This window comes from Marmota monax, unplaced genomic scaffold, assembly GCF_021218885.2.
Source record: "Marmota monax isolate L192 unplaced genomic scaffold, Marmota_monax_Labrador192_F-V1.1 WCK01_AAM20220418_F8-fsc00044, whole genome shotgun sequence".
Lineage (NCBI taxonomy): Eukaryota > Metazoa > Chordata > Mammalia > Rodentia > Sciuridae > Marmota > Marmota monax.
The window spans coordinates 7007146-7033450 of NW_026695198.1; the positions used below are offsets into that span (position 1 = coordinate 7007146).

General features: G+C 35.9%; 1 protein-coding gene across 1 annotated transcript in view; it reads right to left on the minus strand.

Moving 5' to 3' along the window:
* St18 (ST18 C2H2C-type zinc finger transcription factor) overlaps nucleotides 1-23969 on the minus strand; it is a 108790-nt gene extending 84821 nt beyond the window's left edge. Inside the window, exons 1-4 of the mRNA XM_046428626.2 lie at nucleotides 23932-23969; nucleotides 22930-23031; nucleotides 16513-16567; nucleotides 14146-14176 (exon numbers count right to left, since the gene is read on the minus strand). Coding sequence (XP_046284582.1) covers nucleotides 14146-14176; nucleotides 16513-16567 — 86 coding nt within the window. The 5' untranslated portion in view covers nucleotides 22930-23031; nucleotides 23932-23969. The remainder of the gene's footprint in view (nucleotides 1-14145; nucleotides 14177-16512; nucleotides 16568-22929; nucleotides 23032-23931) is intronic.
* Between the last annotated feature and the right edge of the window lie 2336 nt (nucleotides 23970-26305).

A 26305-nucleotide genomic window follows, 5' to 3' on the forward strand; every position in this document is an offset into this window, starting at 1 on the left:
AAATTTGAGTGAAAGAGAAAATAAAAAGATGAAAAGAAGGAAGTGTAAGTATACACAGTGTGAGATGGAAGGGAATAAAAGGAATGAAGGCAAGAAGGCTGGAAAGAACCCAGCTATTCCCCTTCTCGGTCTATTCCCTAAAGACCTAAAAAGAGCATGCTACAGGGACACTGCTACATCGATGTTCATAGCAGCACAATTCACAATAGCAAGACTGTGGAACCAACCTAGATGCCCTTCAATAGACGAATGGATAAAAAAAAAATGTGGCATTTATACACAATGGAGTATTACTCTGCATTAAAAAATGACAAAATCATAGAATTTGCAGGGAAATGGATGGCATTAGAGCAGATTATGCTAAGTGAAGCTAGCCAATCCCTAAAAAACAAATGCCAAATGTCTTCTTTGATATAAGGAGAGTAACTAAGAACAGAGTAGGGACGAAGAGCATGAGAAGAAGATTAACATTAAACAGGGATGAGAGGTGGGAGGGAAAGGGAGAGAGAAGGGAAATTGCATGGAAATGGAAGGAGACCCTCAGGGTTACACAAAATTACATACAAGAGGAAGTGAGGGGAAAGGGAAAAATAATACAAGGGGGAGAAATGAATGTCAGTAGAGGGGGCAGAGAGAGAAGAGGGGAGGGGAGGGGAGGGGAGGGGGGATAGTAGAGGATAGGAAAGGCAGCAGAACACAACAGACACTAGTATGGCAATATGTAAATCAATGGATGTGTAACTGATGTGATTCTGCAATCTGTATATGGGGTAAAAATGGGAGCTCATAACCCACTTGAATCAAAGTGTGAAATATGATATATCAAGAACTATGTAATGTTTTGAACAGCCAACAATAAAAAATTTAAAAAAAAAGGAAGGAAGGAAATGAAGGTGTGTGTATGGTGGGGCATGGGGGAGAATGAATTAGTCAAAAAGTGGCAGAAATAGCAAACCAAAGAAAGTCTAGAAGACAGAGACACAGGAACATGAGATTAAGACCCAGAGAGGGAAAGGAAAACAAGACAAAATAAATATATACACATACACACCTATAAAAATTTTTTCCAGTAATATGATTAATTTAGTAATTTCAGGGATTTAAAGTAACATAGATAAGAGACTTTCTCAAGATCATGTGGCTGCTTGAAACTAGTATCATAAATGTCCATTTCATTTCTTGATGTTTACCTGACTGCAGAGATTTGGCCCATAATTCTGTATTCCTCTTTTCATTTGAACTAAAAAGTTAGAAACCTATAGAATATATACAAGATCTCTGCTAAATATGAGAAAGAATTTTTCGATATTTGGAAAGCTCTCATTTATCCTCACCTTCACCAAAACACACCATAAATTATTCAATAGGCCTTGCTAGCATACTGGAATAATATGTAAAAGGAGGACCATGTGTTGAAATAGTCAAATGAGTATTTAATTCATAGGGATCATTTACTTTGATGTATTATTATAATTATGCATATATAAATGTATGTATAATGTATCCTTTGTGTGTGTGTGTGTGATTGTGTGTGTATGCATACATATGTATAAACACAAATCTGTTAAATGTTTTAACAGCCAACTATCCTACTGAATCAGAAATAACAGCTTTTAAAGGCTGTCCATGATCTAGAGTCACTCAATTAAAAATGAAGCCTGAGTGTTCCATATGTTATTTCTTGTAACCCTAACCCCTTCTGGGTATATCTGTGCCTTTCTTCCCAACCAACACAACTGGAAGGGATGGCCCCTCCCTGATCCACCTGCTTCCTCTTCTAGGGAACTGCAAGTGCCCCAAATCTGTCCAATGCAACGATCCTATTATGCCTGTCATTTATCTACCCTGGCAGGCTGGTCACCTTGCTGGCCTTGCAGGTTTTCACAGGGTACCCCAACATTTCCATTCATCAATGAGGGTAGGACAGAACATTTTACCAGTGTTTGCACCCTGATTTAATATTCCACCACATAACGTTTTTCATATAATATTTTTAACAGTTTATATTCTCATTCACATTAATATAAACTGGTTATCCCCTGCTATAATTTGAATGTTCCTTCCAAACCCATGATGAAATTTAGCTGCCATCATAAAGGTGGGGCCTTGAAAAGGTGATTAGGTCATGGGGGAACTTGCCTCATGAACAATTAAGGCCTCAATCTCAGGAATAGGTTAGTTCAAAAAGGTGGAGTTTGCCATCTTTTCCTCTTTGTCTCATCGTGTGATGCCTTCTGTGATGTTAAGACAGCTCAAAGTCCTCACCTGATGTAATCCCCTGGACTTGAACTCCCCAGCCTTCTGAACCACAAGACAAATAAACTTCTATTGTGATAATTTAACCACTTGGTGGCATTCTATTATAGCAGAATAAGATGGACTAAGTCCTTCCCTGGGAATGAAGCAACCTATGAGTAACATGGTTCCGAACTAGAGTTCACTCAAACAGGCAGTGTAGGCAGTAGCACCCACTTTTTGGTGCTCAGGATCAAGTGACACAGGATATGTGAAAGTGTCTGCACAGTTACTAACATAAAAGAAGCACTATAAGTCAGAGAAGGGCTCAAGATTCTCACTTTCCTATGTGACCCACACACTGGTTGGATAGACTTCTGAGAGCTCTTCTGTCAATCATTATTTATAAGGATGTTCCCATGGTAAATAAGCATTATGAGGTTAAAACCTATTTGCAGGCTTGGCCCTACTGCATTATCAAGAAATTGCCCTATATTTGTTTTAAATATGGCAAAAAGCAAATCAAAGCCAAGTCATTAAAACACAAAATTATAAAAAGTTAAGATATGTGGCCCTTAGACTATATGCCTTCTCTGATGTATGATTTTACATTGCTTTTTAAAATGTGGGAATATATTATTAAAGATGGGTAAGAAGAAGTGAGTTCAAAGCAATGGAGAGAAGAAGTGTTCTTCATGTGGACTCAAGGGACCATCTTTATTATTATCTATATTTCCTTTTTTGATCCCACCTTCACCTCCTGCTGACAAGAAACCCCCCAGCAAGTCAAGAACCAGGCTGCTTGAAGAATGTGTAGTTCAGCCTAATTTAATACATCTCTACAGAGTGCCTGCTCTGTGACAGCAGGAGCTTCTCCTGCAAACTCTGGTCAAACTCCCAGCCAGAATAAATTGCTCCTTCCATTGTGTTCCCAACATAAATCTATTTTACAGGAATTATTACAGTAAATTTTTATTATTTTTAGGTTGTTAGTTTTCAAAACCTGTGAATTTCTGTGTCTCATTCTAGAGTATACAGAACATATTTATTCAAATTTTTCCACTCACTTATTAAACATTTTTTTCTAGCACCAAATATGTGCCAGGCACTATTTTAGGTGTTGTGGATGTTATCTCAGAGATAACAATTCCTGTTCTCACACAACATACATTGTGGTGAATGCAGGCAGACTAGAAACAAGGTAAATAAACGGCCGAATTCCATGTCAGAAGGTCACACACATACACACACACACACACACACACACACACACTAACAACAACAACAAAACAAAACAAAAACCCCAAACCAAAAATAAGGAAAGGGGGATAGAGAAAGGTGAAAACTAAGAACTTGCAACTTTAAAGGTCAGGCAAGATTGTGTTGAGAAGGAGGCATTTAAGTAAAAACATGAAGAGGTGAGGGGGGGAGACACTCAGCTGTGTGGGTAATGACATCCAGGCACCAGGAGGAGCATTCCAAGGCCAGAGGCAGTGTGAAGTCTGGGAGGTTGGATTGTGGAACCCAGGAAGGCAAGAGGCAATGGAAAGAAGAGAGAACAGACCAGAGTAAAGACTTCATCTTTTCCTCTGAAAAAAAAGGAAACCAAATGGGGGGTTCCTGGATGCTTTGATGAAGTAACTGTGAGAAAGAACTGGAGCAGAGAAACTCTTGAAGAAGCAAGAGTAATAATTCAGGTGAGCAGTGGTGACTGGGGGGCCTAGTAATGGCAGTGGTGGTGGTGAGAAACAGTCAGATTGAAGATTTACTTGGAGTTAGGGGTATTGTCCCATGTGGACAGACTGCATACAGTGTACAGAGATGAGGCAAGGAAGGATGTCCTCAAAGTTCTTGGACTTCCCCATTTACTGTTACAGGGAAAGGCTGTAAGGCATGTCTGATTTATGGTAGAAGATTTTTATCTCAAGTTCTGTTGTATGAGGTGTGAGATACTCCCTGGGGACCCATTTGGGGACTCCACAGTCTGAAGTTCAGGGAGGAGAGGAGAGTTGGAGAGGTAAATTTATTTACATGCAAATGTGCTGAAAGCCCTGAGTGAATGAAATCACCAGCAAAGAGGATCAAGGATATACCTCTGGGAATCTAGTGTTTAGAGACTAGGGAACTGAGGAGGGACCAGGAAGGAGGACTAAGCAGATATAGTCTGAGAGGTAGGAGGAAATCAGGGAGGCTGTAGTACTGGGATATCTAGTTTCTCGTGGCCATAAGAAGATGAGTCTTCCAGTCCTTCCTTCAAGCTTGAGTAATCCTTTGGGATAGACTGCAGGCTTTGTGCCACTTCCACATGCAACAAGGACTCAGGGTCCTTGGGGGCTGTGTAGCAATTACCACGAGCACTTTAAGGAATCCAGGAGTCTACGTTTACTCAATTCTCACAGGATTAACCTGGAAGAACAGAGTGTACTCTATGATTTCTACACTGGGGGAAGGTGGAGATCATATTCCCACAGGCACCTTGTTTCCCTACAGGTTGCACCCCTACTCCTGCCCTTGATTTTGCTATGAGTCTCTAGAGATAGCTTCCCTATCCTATCTGAGTCTTCCCACAGATGGTATGGTATGTCCCTGTGATGAGAACCACCATGAAGATCCTAAAGGAAATTCAGTTCAAATGGTGTTATTTGTTATCTACACTTTTCTGAAGCTAGCTGTTCCAGCCTTTGATTTTGTCTTCTACTTTTATTTTTATTTTTTGCATTCTGGGGATGGAGCCCAGGGTCTCATGCATGCTCTGAACTACATGCCTCATTCTTGATTTCTTCTAAGTTTTCACAAGTCCTGGAAGTATCTTGGCTTTGTGGCCTTATGGTGCAAGGCTACTCCTGCCCACAGACTTACTCAGTTGACCCCTTCAGAGAAGCAACTCACAAGCCAGCATGCGCTTCTGTTTCAGTTTTGGTTTCTCTTCCTGAATGAAAATGACCAAATGAGACCAAGGGAGATTATACTAGAATAGCTCCTCACTTTTTTTTTAATATTTATTTTTTAGATTTAGGTGGACACAATATCTTCATTTTATTTTTATGCGGTGCTGAGAATCAAACCCCGTGCCTCACGCATGCTAGGCAAGCACGCTACCACTTGAGCCACATCCTCAGCCCATGCTCCTCACTTTTACATTTGATATATTGATAAAATATATTGATGGAGGAAAACATTTAGGGGTAGTAGAAAAGCAAATTAGAAACAATTCAACAGAAAACAGGTTGATTTGTAGTTGAGGGACCATGGGAGCTTTTCTGTCTGAATAGTCCTGGTTATAAAGTGGCAGAACTAGGTTACTGAGATGGTAGATCTGATGTTAGTGTTCTTATCACGATATAATAAATTTTCTTAAAAATTAAGTGGCAGAAAAGGACCAAGAAAGGAACCTAAGAACTTGGAAAGAAAGAAGTTGAAGGCACTATTAAGACACTTAGTTGTAGAGAATCAATAGGTTCAACTGAAATGTCTTTACAATGAATCACTAACATAATCTATTCCCAAAACAAGCAGCTAGATAATGTACAATAAACATTTCTCAAGTGAATGTACTAGGATTAAAAGGAATGAAATAGATTCCTTGCCCTTAAGAAGTTGGTGGCATATAAAGAAGGCAGAATTACATATGCTTAATTAAAGTTTTTTTTTTTTTTTTAAATATGATGTGTTCCTTTTGTTATCATCTCCCCAACCAAAGCTATAAACGCAATGGCAGAGGACCTGCTTCATTCGGAATGGGGTGGACAGATGGATGAATGAATAACCAAAGAGCTGTGATTCAAAGTAATAAGTGCTTTAAAACAGGCAAGTAGAGAGGTGATTTGGAAACACAATGGAAAAACAAAATGTCTGTCAGCCTGGGAGGTCACAGAATACTTCAAGGAGGAGATGATGTGAATCCTGAGATTTAAATGATAAGCACAAATGCCACATGGGAAAAGACAAAGGAGGGAATTTTGTTAGGCACAGTCTGTTGCAGAGTTGAGATGGAAAGAGTGGTGTTCTTTTTTGGAAGAGTGTTTTATAAAATGAAAAATGAGAAGCACCCTTAGGTATAGAATTTCCTTAGAAAACAGTATGGTGACAAGATTAGAAGAACAAAAATTTGGGGGTAGACTGTGGGTGCTTAAAAAATATTATTTCCTTTTATAGGGAAGAAAAAATTAACAAGGAGAAAAATTAAGCAAGGAAAATTCCCAAGTTTAAAGGCAGAAAGGAACTCAGAAGACACTGCTGAATAAAGCAACAGGTTCAATTTCAGTATGCTTTGAGATGGATGGGGGCGGTGGGGGGTGAACCCACAGATTAGGAGTAAAAGTGCTTTATAGAAAAGCATTTCCTTAATCAAGAGAGCAGCAAGTGCTGACCTTTTTACTCATCTCCAAGGTCACACAACTAGTAAGTTCTCTCAGAACCCAATGCAGCTATTAACCCAGTGTTCTTTCCATTACATGACTCAGTCAAATTCTACGTGAGAATTCACATTAGAATTAGAAGAAGTCACCCAAATACAAAGTTTTTATTGTAGGGAGAAGTCATTTTTGTCAACATGATAGCACATATTTATTTCTGTGCACACTTAGAGTAGGAAAAAAATTACAAGGTGTTAGAAACATGTTTGTAAGCATATAATACAATTGAAATAGGACCTCAGATAGGTCTTACTTAAAATATAACACAAAGATAAAAAGAGCTCTTTCTGATGACTAAAGTTAATGTATTCCTTCAATGAGGACTGAGGGTAAAGGAGAAATGGTGTTAAATAATTTTGTGTTGTGTTGGGGATGGACCAAAAGGAACAAACTAACTCTGAAATGCCTGACCAAGTTCAAAGAAGCCTCTGCATCATCTGTCATCAACATACCAGAGTTGCAAGGGAGTTGTGTGACACAGAAATTGACAGGTTATAGGTTTTGTTTGATGCATAATAATGATTAAATATTGAGAACACAATCTAGATGGCTATAGAGCCCTCTATGGAGGCATATAAAATGGAGTTTGAAACGTGTCCTTACCTAAATTTTCTTTCTAATGATATGTGACAAATATTTAAGGAAGATCTGGTTAATTTCAAAAACTTCCAAGAGGTAAAAATAAAGTCTCACAAAAGACCAAAAAGCATGTGATTTTTACTACGACTGTTAACATAACTTATTCTGCTCCCCTTCATCAAACAGAAATGCAAACAACCAACAACATTCCCTAAGAATTCATAACTCAAAGATAATTCCAAAAGAAACCAGACTCGACTTTTCTGCTAACCTCTGCCACTGAACAACAGCAATGGAGAGAAGAGCTTTGCTGGGTAAACCATGGAGTCTTGTGTTCTCAAACTTTAATAGGTACCTTAGTTTCTTACAGATCTTGTTAAAAGGCAAGTCTGTGGAGGAGCCTGAAAGCCTACATTTCTAACTAGTACCCAGGGTTGCTGCTGTTGCTCTGAGACAGACAGCTCAAGGGTCACCTTTGAGTCCCAAGTGGGAAGTGATCTTTCTCTCCATGCCTGTATAGCACTTTGTTTGTGTCACTTCCCATCATGTTATTATGTAATTTGCTGAATTTATTATCAATGCTGTTCATATGTACCCACTGAAATACCTATACTACAGTGGCACAGAAGAAGCACTGAGTGGACAAATATTGAAAGATATAGTCACTCCTCAGTCAAGAGCAGTAAATTCTGCTGGTAAAAAAAGATCTATTTTACAAGAAAAAAATGATAAATGGATGTACACAGTATCTCTGTAAGTGAGCTCTAAAAATCTGAAAGCAATAGGGCAAGTAAGTCCTCACATGCAGTCTGCAATGTTGATATTTTGCCTCAGCTCAGATTTCTAGAAATGTCAGTGCCTTGGGCTTTTGACTTCTATAAACCAATGGTTGGTTGAAGCCACCAATATCCTTGTGATAATATTTGAACCTGGAGGAAAAAAAGGTAAAGAAAATACAGCATGTTTTCTTGTTATTACTTTGTTTCTGAGTATCTTAAGTCTATGGACTTTTTTTTTAGCCTCATAATATTTTTTGGAAACAGAAATGTTATAACTTAAAATAGAACATATACACTTAAACTGGGGGATGTCCTGTGTATGTAAAAAAATATATAATACATATAAATATATAATCTATATACACTTAGATATATTATATACCAAATGTATATAGCATATAATATATAGGCCATATATATGTGATATATAATACATACAGTCTATATTATATATAGTACATATATAAACATATATGCATATATATTTACATATACAAGCCACTGTCATTTCCTTCTAAATTGTTTTTCATACATGTAATTTTAAATCTGCATGAAAATATATAAAAATAACACTAATGTCTATTTTTTTTCCTCTCAAAATATCACCTCCCAGGTAATGAGCTATCAAGGGCCTTATACTTCCAATTTACACACACACACACACATATACACCCCCCCCACACACACACACACACACATGCAGTCATCCCTTAGTGTCCTCGGGGGATTGTTCCAGGACCCCCTCAGATAATGAAATCTGCAGAGGCTCAATTCCTCATATAAAATCCTGTATTATTTTCATATAACCTATGCACATCCACCCCTACATTTAAATCATCTCTAGATTATTTCTAATATTTACTACAATGTAAATGCTATGTAATTAGTTGTTCTATTATATTGATTAGAGAACAATGGCAATAAAGTAAAGTCTGTATGTAATCAGTACAGATGTAATTTTAAAAATTAAAAATACTAGAAATTTTAAATATCTCCCATCCAATGGTTGATAGAATTGAAAATGCAGAACTTACAGATACTGAAGGCCAACTAGATACATATTGTGTACAAACGGAAGAAAACAAAATCATTTAGTCTTCTGAGTTGAGTGTGCTAGAAGGAATGGATTCCATTGTTAGCCCATTTAAAAATGATTCTTAAGGGCCTCACATGGAAGTTAAGTCACTCACGCCTCCTACACTGCAAAATCTGAAGTAAAAGCCCCTTACTAGCTCATCACCTGGGAGGTGACATTTTGAGAGGGGGAAAAATAGATATTTGTGTCATTTCTAGATATTTTCACACAGATTTAAAATCACATGCATGAAAAACAATTTAGAAGGAAAGAAGAGTAGGTTCTCTGAGACTGGCTGTGCAAGGATTAAAAAAAATGTAGCAGGGTTTGTTTGTAGGTCAGGATGTGTTTCAACTTGATTTATTAACTTATTGAGAAAGTTTAAATTAAGATCTCATCCAAAACGTGGAGGGTAAAAATGGTATGCTGGCTCAGTTGCTTCTTAGTTAAAAGAGCATGTATTAAGCACTTCTCTTCCCTAAACTCAGCTCATGACTTAAAAATAGATAATGTCATTTGCCTTGAAAAATACCTTTTAGCCTTTTTTTATGTCTTCACTTAGATACTGTACATACTGCTTCAACAGCTCATTCAACACCCACCTATTGAGGGTCTACTTCCGTAGCAAGCTAAATGCTGCAAGAGGCTTAGCAAATAGACAAATACGTGATAGCATTACAATTGGTCAAGTTTTTTCATTCAACAACAAACTCCTTTTGTTTCATTATTCAAAAGCTTCCCTGATATATTTTAACACACTTTTGTACCCTCGTCAGTACAGCATGGTAAAAACAAAATAATCTCCCTTGAGTGCCAGTGTCAGGAGTCCAAGTTGCCTGTTAATTCTGAGTCCCACTATTACTAAGAGGTAAAGATGAGGGAGGTGAAGAGAGGGACCGACTGACCATAGGTGCCTCCCCCTGCTTTGGATAGTCATTGATCTTCTAAATTAAATCCATATCATCATCTTCTGTGATTGTCAGCTTTACTTTCCCTGAGAGTGACTTATGGGAAAAATGGGTTTTCTTTAAATGTCAATTTCTTAGATTGTAATTTATAAGTTTGTCCATAATATTTAGAAAGATATACTAGCAACATGAATATAGTAATCTGCCACTAAATACCCAAAATATACACTCCTGCATTTGGAAATGATAGTAATGAAAGTAAAGAGGAAGATTTCTCTGTTGTTTCAGCCAAACTTGTCATTAAAACTATTAATTAACCCGAATGATGAATTTATCGAATGCATATTATCAGGAATAAACTCCTGTTCGTTTTTTCTTTAGGTGTTATCTCTGGAAGTCTTTACTCAACATGGAAGTTCCAATAAAATCATGACTACTAAAGTAAATATTATTAAAAAAAAAAGAAATTGGAAAAAACTATTAAACATAAAAATGCTATATTTAACTGATAAAAAGATTATAGTAAATAAAATGTGATAGAAGGAAAAAGAAAAATCCATCTAAAGTTTCAAATCATAAAACTTTCACATACTGATAAAATGTTATTAAATCTTATTACCTATTGAATGAAGAGCTCATAAAATATTTTAACACTAAAAAGTTATAAGAAAATGCTAAATGATGTTTTATTGTTGTTTTTGTTGCTGTTATTTTGTAGTACTGAGGATTGAACCCAGGGGTATTCTACCACCAAGATACATCCCTAGCACTTTTTAAATTTTTTATTTTGAAAAAGGGTCTCACTAAGTTGTCCAGGCTGGTCTTGAACTTGTAATCCTCCAAACCTTCTGCCTCAACCTCCCAAGTGAGAGTTTTAAATGAAGTGAAAAATGAAATAAAATAATATAAAATAATAAAAATACATCAAAATTAAAGACTTTATTACAAAACTTAAGCCAACCAAGTGGTAAGCAGTAATAAACCACAAAAAGACAGAGGGATTTGACTCTAAAATACTTAAGAGCCTTGAATTCATTTGTCTCTCTAAGGAGTCACATAGAAAAGCCATTTCAGAAGCGAGAATATATTTTCCTAATTAGAGGAAGGGGGCTGGACTGATGTAAAACACTTTGCCAATGCATGAGACAATTACCAATATTAGTAGATGCAATAGCATGAGGTTCAGATTAAGGATAATAGTAATAAAAGAAAAGAGCAGAGATAATGCAATGGGCATGATTTAGAAAGACGCAAGAGAGCTTTCTCGACACCACCTGTAACCTGAATTGTGTTAGAGGAAAGACTGGAAATGCTAATAAGGAATATGATTAAAGGTATGCCTGTGGTTATAAATTGCTTTTTTAATGGTGATGATAGTAGCTGACATAGAGTATAATAAGAAGATGAGAATGTCAGTATCAATTTTTATTAGTGCCATGAACAATATACAGTATATTTAAATTAGCTTCATTTGTATTAGTATTTTTGTAAGTAGTCTCTCTGGAAGCAATAACATGTCCAATGTATTCTAAAAAGAAGGACTAAATAAGTTGCCAGTATTCTCTACGAAATAGCCATAACTTTCATACTGGGGAAAACATGCCACATTCCCCAAGGGTACTCAGAAATTCAATCACATGATTGCAATTCTGAATCACAATAAATCGGTACAATAAATTAGAAGAACATCATAGGGAATGAATAAAGTTATACAAAAGTTGCACAAAAATTAAAAAAGAAACTAAAAATAAAGTTTTTAAAAATAAACCAGTACTCTCCCTCCCCAAGATGTATATAGAATAATAATTAGGGATTATGCCTAGGTCAACTTAAGCCACTTAAGAGATGGCTTGGTACCTCTTCAGCCTAAACATGATCATTCTGTTTAACATAACTTTTTGTAAATTCTAAAATTATCAGTAATTTCTATTAACTCATTCTTATTAAAGAAAAATAAGGGAATTTGTTTCATGCATGAATCTTCCCAGAAATTACCATCATCTTTCTGAATTAGTCTAATAACGAATTAGGTCAAATGAAATTTTTGACAGATAAATGATTTCTAAAGAACTAAGAGAACAGGAAACATTATCATTTTTAAATAAAATAAATTCTTTGTCCAAATTTTAGAAAACTAAGTTGTTGAAAGATAACTCTGAAGGTTAAAGTGTGGAATTTCAAAAAAAAACATAAGCAATGAATTACTTCTTTTTGATTTCATGTTCTGGATAGTACTAATTATGGATGAGGGAAAGCATAGCCTAGTGATAGAGAAGCTGCTCTGTTGAGTCTAAAGTTTGGATTGCTTACTAGTTTGTAGCCTTGGGCTATTTACAGATAATGCTTATTTTCACTTCATTTTTCTGAAAACTTGAATAGTCATAGTTTCTACCTTATGAGATTATTGTTGAGGATTAAATGAGATAATTGGATGACAAAATTTGAGTGTACGGCATGTAAGACCTCAATAAATATTAGTTTATTATAATCATTTATGCTGATAACATGCTTGAAGAGTAATTTCCATTTCTGTACTACGGTCATATTAAACATTTTTTCCCCATAAATTTGTTTCTCTGTTAATTCCTTCCATTTTTTCTGAATTATGTGTTTTTCCTTAGGTCAATGCACATATTAATTCCCTCAAAATTCTTGTTTTTTTCAAGCTATTTTCAAGATATATCACTAAAAAGATTTCTTTTTGCCTTCTGAAAGCTTTGATTCCCTAAAAGACCTGACAGTTTTGTTCACTGGGGTGCTGGTCATGGTCATGGACACTGTTTTTGTGGTAGACCATCAGGAAACCCTCTCATAGTGCTGCAAACATCTTTTACATTTTGAGCACTTGATTGTTTTAAATTTCTCTCAATCCTTTTACAGAAGACACAAAGTCTCCAAAAAGATAGAAATTTAGATGAGAGTAAATTTTAAAAGCAAGAATTTAAATGAGCCAAATACTTCAATAGTTTAATCCTGCCCAATTGTGTGAATGTACTACATGTCCTGCTCTTATTAAAATAGTTCATAAAAAAATTAATGATAAGATTAACAACACAGTCATGGCCATAAATTCCCTACAAGCAAACTTCTACAGAAAAGAGCATCAGGATGAATTGTAATAGGTATGTGTTCCTCTAAACAGGTGGACCAAGGCTGAGGCAGAATGAGTCATATGCAACAGGGAAGTAACTAAGACAACCTGTGTTCCAGGGAACCACAAAGGACCTTTGCTTGGAAAAAGAACTATGTAAATTGTTAATGCATACCTTCTAAATTTCAAGAGCGTCAGATACTATAACACATCCTCTATTTTTCAAACACTTCCCTAAGGACAAATGTAGACCATTGCTGTTTTTAAAAAGGCAGACTAAACAGTGAATTTAGAACTTTCTGAAATTGCAATAGCAAACCTTGAAAATGGGCAAGGGGATCATTTTGTTCCTGACAGAAAATGTATCATCAGCACATTTTCTTTATTTTTTTCCTCTTAAGTATATTTTTTCATCATTTTTTTTTCTTTTCTTTTCTTTTTTTTTTTTTTTTTTTTTTTACTATATCTCAACAAAGACTCTGTAAAAGAAAATCTAATTGAAATTTATTCTGCAAAACCAGGTGGAATTTTCAGAGTATTAGGTCTGAGGTGTTATGATATCTAAGGTAGAAACATATGGACCCATTCAAAAAACCTATTTGTCACATTACCTTGTAATGTGTAGGTTAAAAAAACAAATTGTGGCTACCTGATGGAATTATCTAATTATTTCAAATAAAAAGTGTATAACTTAGGATCTTGGTGATCCATTAATCAGGTCACAGATGGCAGTTCAGTTCACTGACCCTTGGTATAAAATCTAACCATGTAGGTGTATAAAAAGTGTGTGGCAGCCTACATTCCTTAAAGAAAAGTGGGAAATTACTCTCATTATACCAAATGATTCCATGTTTTATTATTAGAATATAAGAGCAAATTGTTTTGGATCCATTATCCGTATAGATGTTCCCTTTCTCTGCTTCTTTGGTATTTAGATAGAGACTAGTAAGTCCTTTGGCTTGTTTCTTATTCTAAAACAAGGATTGTGAGGCTTTAAAAGTATAAATCATTCTAATAATAAAACCAATCAATATGAGAAAAAATAATGTAGGGAAGATCTTACCTGAGCTCCTGGATTAGGGAATCCATTGGTACTATTGGAAAAACAAACAAAAAAAAAAAAACAAAAAAAAAAGAAGAGAAAGAATCAGCTGATAATTTTCAAAAGTGATTGAAAGTATTTACCCATCTAAAGATAATAATGATGAATTGTTAGTATAGACCCCACGTGGCTTCTCACTGTATGGCTTAATTCTTCTCTGTTCTGGTCCTCTGGAGATAAGAGGACAGGTGAGTATGTCCCAGGATGGCTCATTGTGTTTAGTATCTTGGGTGGCCCTGGGGCCTTGTAGTCACAGTTTGGACTTTTTAAGTATCTGTCTTTAGAGGTTCATTGAAAAATTACAGGAACGTAGAAGATCTGAATTATTTTTTAAAATAAAATTTATTTTAATAGGAAATTATTCAAAAGAATTTCAATATTATCCTCTCTCTTTGTGTGGGGATGTGTGTGTGTGTGTGTGTGTGTGTGTGTGTGTGTTTGTATGTTTGGGTTATACTGGGGATTGAACCCAGGGACTCATGCATGCTAAGATAACACTCTACCACTGAGCTACACCCAGTCCCAAGATAACATATTTAATGACATTAAACAAGTATTCAAATAAAACTGGCAAGGCTTTACTAATGAATATATCCCAAGATTTTATTTCATAAACTTTATACATAAGGAAGAAAGGAATGCTCATAAGCTTCAAAAATGTTAATACCAATGAACTTTTAAAAATAAGAAACTTAGAGAAAAAGGGCTTCAGTTTTTCTGACTGAGACGCTAGGAACTATAGGAGTTCATGTTTATAAATACCTGCCTACACCCAGGATAAGCAGCATATGGAGGGAGGCAACAGGTGGTTTTCAAGATTACTCATGCTTCACAAGAAACAGTCATTTCACTTCTAGAAGAACATTTTGGCTCTATTTAAGACATGTGTGCATGTGCCAAAAGAATTCGAAGTCCAAAAAAGAATTGCAAATTTAAAGACCCTCATTTAGAAAGTATGAGAGAGTAGTGTGCTTTGAGACGTCAAAATAAGAGATTTGAAGACTCCAAATACAGGGCTGGGGATGTAGCTCAGTTGGTAGAGTGCTCACCTCGCATGCACAAGGGCCTGGGTTCAATCCCCAGCACCAAAAAAAAAAAAAAGATATGAAACTAATGAAAGAAACTCTGAAATTTGTATAATAGTGAGACATTTACCTTCATGAAAATTTAGAGTCTAGAATTACTATGAGGGTAAAAATTTAGAGTCTAGAATTACTATGAGGGTAAAAAATATGGTTACTTTAAAACTAAAATTGAAAAACAAGACAGTATGTTTGAGTAGAGAAAAGTCCTATGTGATGTGCAGAAATATTCTGAAGTTTGGGTAGCAACGCTGATGATAAGCACTGGTCACATTTTAAATAAAGAAATGAAAGCATTCTTGAATTTGTTAAAAATATTTGTGATTTTGGACTTTGCTTAAACAGCAATTAAGTACCTTGACATATATAAACATATAGCTAACAAAAGTGTTCAACTTGATTAGCCATTTTCAACTGAAAATGTCAAAACCTTTCCAGATAAGTGCAGGGTGACAGCTGGGCTCAGCTCTTCTTAAGCAAGGTAGACCCTGAGGAGGGTGGGGTGGGGAAAACAGCTATCCAGAGTGTTGTCAGAGCCATGGTGAACCTACAGTTTCCCACTTAGAATTAAGGGTCACAAAAATATAGCTAATTATAATAAAAGTTATTTTCCTTAAGGGGTGTTATTGCCAGTCAATCCTGTTTTCCAGATGTTTAGATCATCAAGGGCCTGTTTATATTTCAATATTACATTACCATCTGTTGGTTACAAAAAGAGAGGGATAACCGGCAAGTTAAACCTTCCAAACATTACTTTGCAGAGCTGCCGGAAATTCCCAGCAGGAATAGTCAAAAAACAAACATCATCATTTTACTTGAACAAAGTATAGATTGGGAGCTACTAAACCAGATAACATGAAAATCAAAATCCGCTTTAGCAATAAACTAACAATTCAGTTTTTCCCTTGGTCATTTAAGGTCACTTTTAAAATCTGAAGGTCTCCATGAAACATTCCTCCCTTGCTGAACCTTAGGATATTTTGCATGATGTTCAAATGCACTCATGATTGTATTTTGTAAAAATGAGCATCATATATCATTTGGACCTTCCAGAGTCCTTTAACTCTTAGTTCATAATATTTAGCTTCTCAATGCCAAGAGCCAGTATTCTGGCTTGATTTGAATAAAAAAAAGCCCCAAGGAAGGTGTAATCATTTTGACTACACGCTAGGGACAGAGGACACTGGCACTCCCATCTTTCATGGTATGGTGGGCACAGTGTCAGGAAACCTGTTTGCTAACTCACCCTCCGTTCCTTTAGAGCGAGTCCGCAGCGTTTTATCTTCAGCTTCTGCATCCATCTGTAACATGAACACAAAGTTCTGAGGTCATGCCTTTGACATTGATGAAAATACGAAAATATGCAGTTAGAAGTTCTGAAGGTCACGGTGAAAAACAGAGTGCCCTTCCTTGCCCTTGAATCCCATTCTGACTCTCTGGGGAACTGATTGTGACTGCCCTCAAATACTACTAGTTTAAGAGACACATCTACAGATGCTGGAAACCAGAGAGAACGGCAACAAGAAGGCTGATATCCTTGCCCACAAGTGTTTTTAAGTGTTTCAAATGTATAGTGATTAAAAAAAAAAAAAAGACTGATTACTGTGGTCATGAAAGGGATAAAACCTCAAATGCTAAATCAAAATATTTTAGATGGATTTATTAAAATCTGATTCTTTTACATTTATAGACCCTTCCCTATACATACGTCTTTCTAAGGAAAATAACTGTCTAAATAAGCAACTTGAAGCCAAACTCATGTAATTCCCCTAGAATGAGAAAATTCTATCAACAAAACCTATATTTACACCCCAAATTCCAAAAAAACTATATTGGTTATAGTCATCTGAATGTAAACAGAAAGTGAAGGTCTGTGGCAATATCAAATTTCCATCATTACTAAATATTTTAAATGCAATCAAATAAATTATCAAAGGGATGCAAAGACTTTCGAGGCACTTTAGTTTCATGGACTCTGACTTGAAGACATCTATCCATTTCACTAGAATCTGCTCATCATTCTCTTAGTTTAATTCACTTCTGTATGCTGTTAGAAAGAATTCTTAAATATAAATAAGTTGTTGTGTCCATTGAAAATAAGAGGCAGGCAGAAGGCGCACTCCGTGGCTCCCATCCTTAAATCCTGACATGAGCAGAGAGGCAGTGTGACTGCCATGGTAATGGGAGCTGCGTCTCTGCTCTCTGAGGCTAGGTTGTGATTGAAGGCACTGACCTGCCATAGACTTATAATAGGGGAGCAGGTGTGGCAATGATGGACTTTAATTTCCTTTAATAAACCTTTTATGTGCCACACTTTTACTGCCATTCGACGCTCTCCAAGGTCCTGCACATAATAGGTTCATTACTTTTGATTACTATAGTCTATTGAGACAAACAACTCCAGAACACACTATATATTATGTTCAGTTAAACCAATATAGACTATTTATCCATTGTGCATTTTTTCACCTGCAACACTACAGACGAAATTAACGACACCTCTCGTAAGCTAAAACTATTAAAACCACCAGAACTCTTTTGTCATTGCTTCATAATAAACACCATACCAATCGTTGAACTGCTTTTTAAATTAGCAAACAAAAAGTGTTCACCACTTTGGTTGAACAGCAGTTGCTTTCGTCTAAATAAAATGGTTCATTGTTATGAATATTTTAAAACTACACAATAAGAGAAAACAACAATAAAACAGAGGTGATTTTTTCCCCCTGTCAATTTTTCTTCTTTTAAAACTGCACGAGTTTACGACAAATATGACACTGCCTAAGATTAAAATGGCTTGGTTTACTCAGGATGGTGAGCACTGCCTTGTGAAATCCCCCTCCTCCAGGGAACATCCCTGTTTCATATAAAGTGGCTCAACTCATGCAAGGCCCTTCCGTGTGCTACACAAATAACTAGATTAAGAGAGATCAGTAGCATGTGAGGGTTAAAAAGATGAAACCCATCAAATATTTCTGAGGAAGCTATTCCCATGGGAGAGCATCCACATAACACAAGTCTATCATCCTGCCACATGGGTGCTATTAACTCTCCCCAGCCACCTAAAAAAAAATACCCCCCCCAAAAAAAGGGGAGGTTGAGTTCCATGAGTTTCTTACTAAAACCGAAGCACACATTGCAAAGGATGCCAGAAGTTATACATAAAAGTTTCAGACACATACTCAAATGCAACCTTTTTTCTAATAACTTTTAACTAGATTCTATTTTGCAGTTCCTCTATTCAAGGGTCTGAGTCTTGTCTCCACCCCATGCAACCATCTCCACATTAAAGTCCTTGGAAGGAATGCATAAATATTCATGGACCTCCCCATGAATGTGCTTGGAATGCTGGTCTCATAATTGTATTTTGTTAAGCTATTGTTCTCCTGTTGGTGTAGCACATTCACCCTCTATAAACATTTAAAAACTGATAAGTCATTCATAAAACTAAGTTTTCAAATTTAGCTTGTGGGCTGAGTAAGAGTAAAATAGATCAAGGCCATTATTTATGAGCTATCTATTTCACCTTCATTCTGTCCTTCATAACTGGGGAACAATAATTACTAAGTTTAGTTTCTAATCATGTATCAGACATCTAAAGCATATGTATTTTTATTTTTAGGGGTGGGGAATTTAAACGTTCATGAGAGGGTTCTCTCTCCTCATCCACCCTAACTCAAAAACAGGTCTTTGTTCCTGTACATAGAAGTAGAAAATTCAAAGTATTCTTAATTTGGATTATTTCCATGAGTAAATTGCCAATGGAAAGACTTTATTTTCATAAAATGAACCCTTGTCTTCAAAGGTACCTTGCTCAGGTGGTGAGTCATTCAAGGTAGAGATTTCTACTTTAGTACCTGTCTCAAGACCCAGAGTTAGGGGTCAATTATCATACTTTCTAATTCTTCCAGAATGATAGAAGAGTCACAAGTTCATGGTATGGTTCAAGAAAATGACCTAAACAATACGTATTGCAATCTTGAATATACCACTTCTTAGAGAGTTTTTTTTTTCCACTTCAAAATAATGTTTAATTATCTATATTGCTTACCACCCCCCACCCAATAGTTTTGAAAAGACTGCAATTAACTTTGTAAACTTTGAGTTATTCCTTTTCTTGATTGGAAATTTTATTTTTTAAAATCTTGTCCTTCTCCAGATTTCATAGTTTAAGGATGAGAACAATAGAATATATAGGCCGAGATTCCTATAATGAGCTCTTACTGGCTTTCACAATCCAGTTCTCAGCAGGGATAAGAAGACTGAAGTTGACCTTTGTTATTCTAATTTTTCCTGATCTGTAACACTTACTTTAAGAAAAATCTCATTTAACCTACAAATATGGACATATTGTATATAGTATTTAAATAGAAAGAAGAAAAAAAGTATTCTTGCTCAGCATTTAATTCATAATAAAGTCACAAAGAAAATTTTTAAAAAGGCTTCATGTTTCAGTTCTCCAGGGGAAAGAAGTGAACACATGAAAAAAATTGCAAGAGGGAAAGAATTTTATAAAATACCAAATGTCAAAAAGCAAAATTTGGAGGAAGGATGTGCACAAGAATTAGAAATGGAAATAAGTAGATTTGTAGTGAAGAAGAAAACCTGACCTTAGAATAACATGAACTATTTAGTTGAATGTGGAAAACTCCCATTTAACATCTTTATATACTTATAAACCTATATTGAAGTGTACAAAGTGGTTTCTGAATTACTTGTACTTGCCCATCCTTTTTTTTACATCAGGGGCATCAAAGAGTTCTCTTTCTTGTTACCCCAGGCCACAGATCTGGGACCTTCTTTGGGGCTGAACAGAAAGTTTCAGAATTGCTTCTTTGTGGAGGAAGAGATTCAAGAAGCAATATGTAAAACTCAAAAAATCAATTTTGATTTCATTCATGCAAGCCTCTTAACTGGTATTTAATTCCTTTATATTTTATTTTTCACTCAATATTCTATTTTAACCTAATGACAAGTAAGTAAATAAATAAAAATTTAAAATGAGGTGATGCACACCTGTAATCCCAGTGACTGGGAAGGCTGAGGCAAGAGGATCACAAATTTGAGGTTAGGCTGGACAACTTAGTGACACCCTGTCTCAAAATATAAAAGGGCTGAGGATGTAGATTAGTAGTAGAGCATCCTGGGTTCAATCTCCAATACTGAACCAACAAACAGACAAACAACCCCTATCTCTCCAAATAAATATGCAATCGATTCTTAAAAACTGGGTAAAACAAATTCCTTGGTGATATTGAGGTTTTTTTCTCCTTTCAGCAGAACTCTGTACAATGACCTCAACATTTATTTATAAGACGCATTTACTAATAGTCTTGAGTTTTTAATATTTGTAGAAGAAGTCCTGGTGATCATGTTTTGAAGGCACTCTTGGAAAACCCTTACACAATTAATCTTAATGCTGTCTAGTTAGTTCATGCGGAGACTTCTAATTTGAGAAGTCCTTTGCATACACTGAACTTGCAGTGATTTCCCCTCTTCAGCAGATTTCACTGTGTGCTTCTCCTGAGACATTTGAATTGGCACTGTGCTTTAGTATGTTGTAGAACATCATTCTTGTGAGATATTCTTTCAGTCCTGAGGAACTCATGGCAATGGTGAGAGGAAGTTCTGTGGCTGCCGAGAAAAGGTTCTAGGATCTTCTCCAGGAGGAACACTTTTTCCTCAGTGGATACTTTTCACAAATGAAGTCACAAAAAATGAGAAAGAGAAACCCAGGAAGCAGGAAAAGGCAATTTTCAAAATGAAGCAACTAGATGATGCCATTATGTTGGGATGAAATTTGTCCAGATTGAGGAACAAAGGACCCTACATTGAGTGACCTTTCTTTTGATAATGCTGGCCTCAATTTGTTCTAAACATAGCTTTGGACCAGCCTAAAATGGTAGGCAAGATGCTTACCTGTCACATAAGCAAAAATTATGGGGAAATGAGCTTCAAGGCTAAATGAAGGAGAATGTTGACTTTTGGAGAGCAAGGTTAATCTAGAATGTTTAAGTTTGTTTTTTTCTCTGCTCTTACTCTCTTTAATTTTTTAGTTTTAATATATTTATCCATTACTCAGGAAGAATAGGAGTACATTCAAAAAATAAACTTTAAAAAATGAATCATAACAAAAATCCTTTTTTAGGGGTTGGTGTTGTGGCTCAGTGGTAGAGCACTTGCCTAGCATATATGAGGCAATGGGTTCAATTCTCAGCACCACTTATAAATAAATAAATAAATACATACATAAATAAAATAGAGGTCCATCAATAACTAAACAATATATACTTAAAAATTCTTTTTTTAAAAAAATACCACCCATGATGACATCTGTAAATTTTTTGAACTTTCCATCCTTTGTTTGGGGCACACTATTATTGATTTCAACTTTCTGTGCCTGCATGTCTCTTACTGTACTGTCTTTAATCTCTGTATAAATGCTGGTGAATTCAATGTTGTATATGCTTTAGATTTTTGATAATTCTCCTTATTTCTCCTAATTCTTCTTATCTCCCATGAATACAAACCTCAAGGATGAAGCAGATTCAGTCTGCTATCAGATTAAGTACATATAATTCCCTGGGAAACGGTTCTACCTGAGAGCCTCATTCATGCACATTATCCACAGATGAGATGCTTTTCAAAGAGAACTTTCTAGAGTCACTGGGCAAAAAAGACATCTTAGACCTGAGACAAGCTTGGGTACTGTTACAAGGAGGTGGATTTATTTTGACTCTTCCTTCTGATTTCTGAGTTTTCACTGCTGTTGTAGACTTTGTCCTGTAACTTTGTACAACTGGCAATGCTGAATATAAACCAAAGCCATATGTTTGTGTCCTTTTGCCAAACGACTCCAGTAAATAGTTCTATTATTCCCTTAGGTAACCAATGTGTGCCAAGGATTTCTATTAGTTGCCATACCATGGCCTCAGAGTCACAGCTTTGTGACATTAGGGGGCAATCACCAGCTTTATGTTTCAGGAGATTTCTTTATATATATATATATATATATTTTTTTTTTTTTTTTTAAATATGCCCTGTTTAAAAATAGGGCAAGTAATCCACTAAGAGGGCCTTTGAATTTTTTTCTTGCTGATAGTTTGAGATGCATCTGTTATAAAATATGTGTTAGAAAATAAGCTTCATCCTAAAGGGATACGTTATTTTAAATAGATTTTTCCCAAGGACTATTGAACTTTTTACTTTTTACTGTTTGTAGGAATTAATTGCAGATGTCATGTATAGAGCTTTAAAATAGTCACCTGTTTTAAAATCTTGCTTTTCAAATATCTTATAATTGCTCTTAGTCTTTAAGCAAACAAATTTCTAATACAAATGAATTCAAATTGGATCTTTAAAACTATTTTAACAATGAACCTTTCTTTAAGGACAAACATACATGAACAAATAACACATACCAACCAATATGCAAAAGGGTTTCTTCAGAGAATTTTACCTGTTCAGTAGTTTAAAATATTAAGTTGACTGTGCTTAGAACAAAAATCACAATTCTAAATTGAGCATTAACAAAAGTTCAAAATCAAATTCACAGAGATGAAACAGTGTTGAAGAGGAGAGCCTTTATATAAATTCTTTAATTGATCTCATTTTCTTTCAGTATATCTACTTCTTAATAAATAGATAGAAAATGTAGCCATACCGCTCTCTTTCTCCAGTAACTTGTAAACAATTCAGTTCACCCTGCTCCGTCAAAGAGACTCAATGTCTTTGTCCAATTTAGTGAGAAAGCTTGAAACTCATTCTGTTAAGAGGAAAAAATAAAAGAAGGAAGGAGTAAGTGTCTGGACAAATTAATAGAAGAATAATAATAAACATTGCAATGAAAAACAATGAGTTGACAATTTGGTTGGATTATATTACATACTTGGTACTTTGGATTATACTAAAAACTTGATAGTACATATCTAGTACATATCAATCAGAAAAAAATATTTTTACATTATATATATATATCAGGTCTTCTATTTAGTTGAGAAATTGGATAAGGGACTCTCAATTATTATTATTATTATTATTATTATTATTATTATTATTATTATTATTTTATGATGCTGGGGATCAAACCTAGGGCTCTTTACATGCTAAATAGATGTTCAACCACTGAGCTATATCCAGCTCTATTATTGTTATTTATTTTTTTAGTGGTGCTGGGGATTGAACACAGGATCTCACATGTGCTAGGCAAAGCATCCACCACTGATTACATTCTGAACCCTAGTATTTCTATTATTTTCATTTTTAACCACCAAAAAGAAAAACTTGAGACTAGATTTGCTCAAGAAATCACAAAATACAAAATATAACCTTTTGTTACTTAGACTTTTCTAATGAGGCCATCATAAAATGCTACTGATCTTTTGGCAAGTGTTTTAACTTGCTTTCCAAGGCAACAATTCACCCTTGGTTTACTTGGTTATCAGTCACAATGCACAGAGCTGCATCCCCTCTATTTGGCCCCAGGGATGGAAACAGAATCTGTTTTCAGAGGCCATTGGCCCTTGAGAAAAAACTTTGAAATTCCATGTAGTGTACTCAACACGCACAAGACGGCCTGTTTATAGCAATGCCACGTATACAGATACCACAGGCTTTAAATGTTTATGGCTGGCAGTTCTGGAATTTTAAAACATAAGCCACCAACCTTCCTTTCAGAAGATTTCTGTCATCTGGTCTTTTACCCCTTGCAGTATACTGAAGAGCCCCGCCTCTGAAGCATAGATGTCTGTGTTACTTGTAGTCTTTGACCAGACATGAAGCAGATGCTTCGTCAACCTAAGTCTGCAACTGTAGTTCCTGGGGAAACATGAAGATAAAAACTCTCATACAACACAACAGATTGCTGCACATGGTGTAACAACTGAAAAGTAGCAGAGGAGCTTGGGAATTCTTAGTTTGTGTTTGATTGTAACTTAAAAAAAAAAAAAAGCTTTCTCTACAAATGTTTTTGGCCCTTTCTGCTGCACCCTCAGTTCAGAAAGAGTTGTGCAGCTCTCCACCTGCCTATTCCCTTTTGTTTGCCATACACTAACCTAAAACAAAAGATCCTGGAAAATAGTCACACTGGTGAACAAAGCTCTTTCTAAATCCTGAAAGTAATGGCTTTTTGTCTAATACCCTATCGTGTTATGTATTTATTAGCAATACATTTTCCATTTATTTTCTCAAAGATTGCCAATAAAGAATTGAATCACATAAGGGAGTAGCTGTAAAGCCTCTGAGTTCCCTAATGTCAAACTCATTAGCATCCGAATAAGCGCACAGCAGCACATCATCTGCACAATTGCAATTTTTTACTACTTTTAATAGCGTTTCTCAAAGGGCTCATTTTCAACTTTCTTCAGTGGTTAGTTGGGTCTCAGGGGAAAAGGAGCTTCCTGACGCTCACAGCTTCCACTCAACAACCCGGCCGTTTGCTGTCAGATGCATCAGCCCTCTGCCCTAACCCCATCTGCTGTGGCTCCCCTCCCTGGGGAGGAGGGTGGAGGCAGCACAGCTGAGATCGGCTTGGAGAAGTGTGCAGAGGGCATGGAGAAAATATAAGTTTAGGAATATGATTTGACACATAAGGGCTCAGGAAGTCGAAGCACACCAAAATACAAATGGGAACCAGGAGCCCTTAATGTGCTCTCATTCCAAGCGTCTGTCATAAACAACTCCACCCACCTGCTCTTTGGAAGGCCATTCTTGGCAGATACCAGAAGGAATCATCCACTGAAATGTCCCCTCTCCCCTCTGCACGTGTGCTATTATATCAGGAGATACCTTTAAAACTCCATTTTTATTAATTGCCTTTCTTTAATCTTTTTTTTTCTGAAGATCTTAAATTGTTTTATAAAACTTAAGGGCTTAATAAAATATTCATGGAAAATACACATTTTTAAGATGGTTAACCCAAAACTTGGAAACCTGACCAAGTTCCCAAAACTTTCCAGGATGAACACATTTGCATGGAAATCCATATTTTTCTGAAACAGCAATCTTAAAAGATGAAACTATATGACAACCAAGGTGTTAGTAACCTAATGAGTTACACAGTTCTTAAGTGTGATCTCTAATCATAACTTGGCTTTATTTGTTACATATAGTCATCACCAAGTACTCCATTTTTCTGCTCTTCTATCTGCCAATAATTAAGGACTCTCAGGCCTTTATAGCTGCTTCATGGATGAGTACCTGCTTCTGAAAAAGACAGATCTTCAAACATATGATACAATGTAATGAATTTGCTGTGCTATTTTTTTTTTAAACAGGAAAATACATCAAATTGTATTGAGTCAATGAGTGGGAAATGTCCTTGTTTCTATCCAGGATCCACAGGTCTCAGCCTCCCAGGTCAATGAGATTACAGGTGTGCACTACCACCCCTATAGTGAAATGATACATATGTCCACTGCATTCCTATAGACTGCAGGTCCACAGATTTACTTATCCCAAAGGATGAACTAATTTTAAAGATTCTCCAAACTAAACACAATGAATAATTTGGTGAACGGACAAATGAATTAATGTGAAATATATATAGCACTTATGGCTCATAATATAACTAATACGAGGTCATTGCCACCACCAATTTCCCAGTCTGCCTTCCAATGAAACCAGCCCATTTTTTCTCAGTCAGGCAGGAATTGCATGGCAGTTCTCTCTGAGGATTGGAATGTTAATACAATCTCCAAAGACCATTCACTGATTTAGTCTTTAGAAAGTAAACATAAGAATGCCAACATATTTACTTCAGAACTGCTATCCCTTGAACTCCTGTCTCCACAATTTCGAACAGTTTTAACCTCTCAATCACTGTTATTTGTTTATTTACTGGTATGAGGGACCTATGAACACTATACTACATTCCTGGCCCTTTTTATTTTTGAAGCAGAGTCCAGCTAAGCTGTTGAGGCTGGCCTTTAATAATTACACTCTGATCTGATGGTGGAGGAGAAAGAGTCAATGATTGGGAAATATCCATGTTTCTAACCAGGATCTTCCAATCTCAGCCTCCCAAGTCACTGGTATTACAG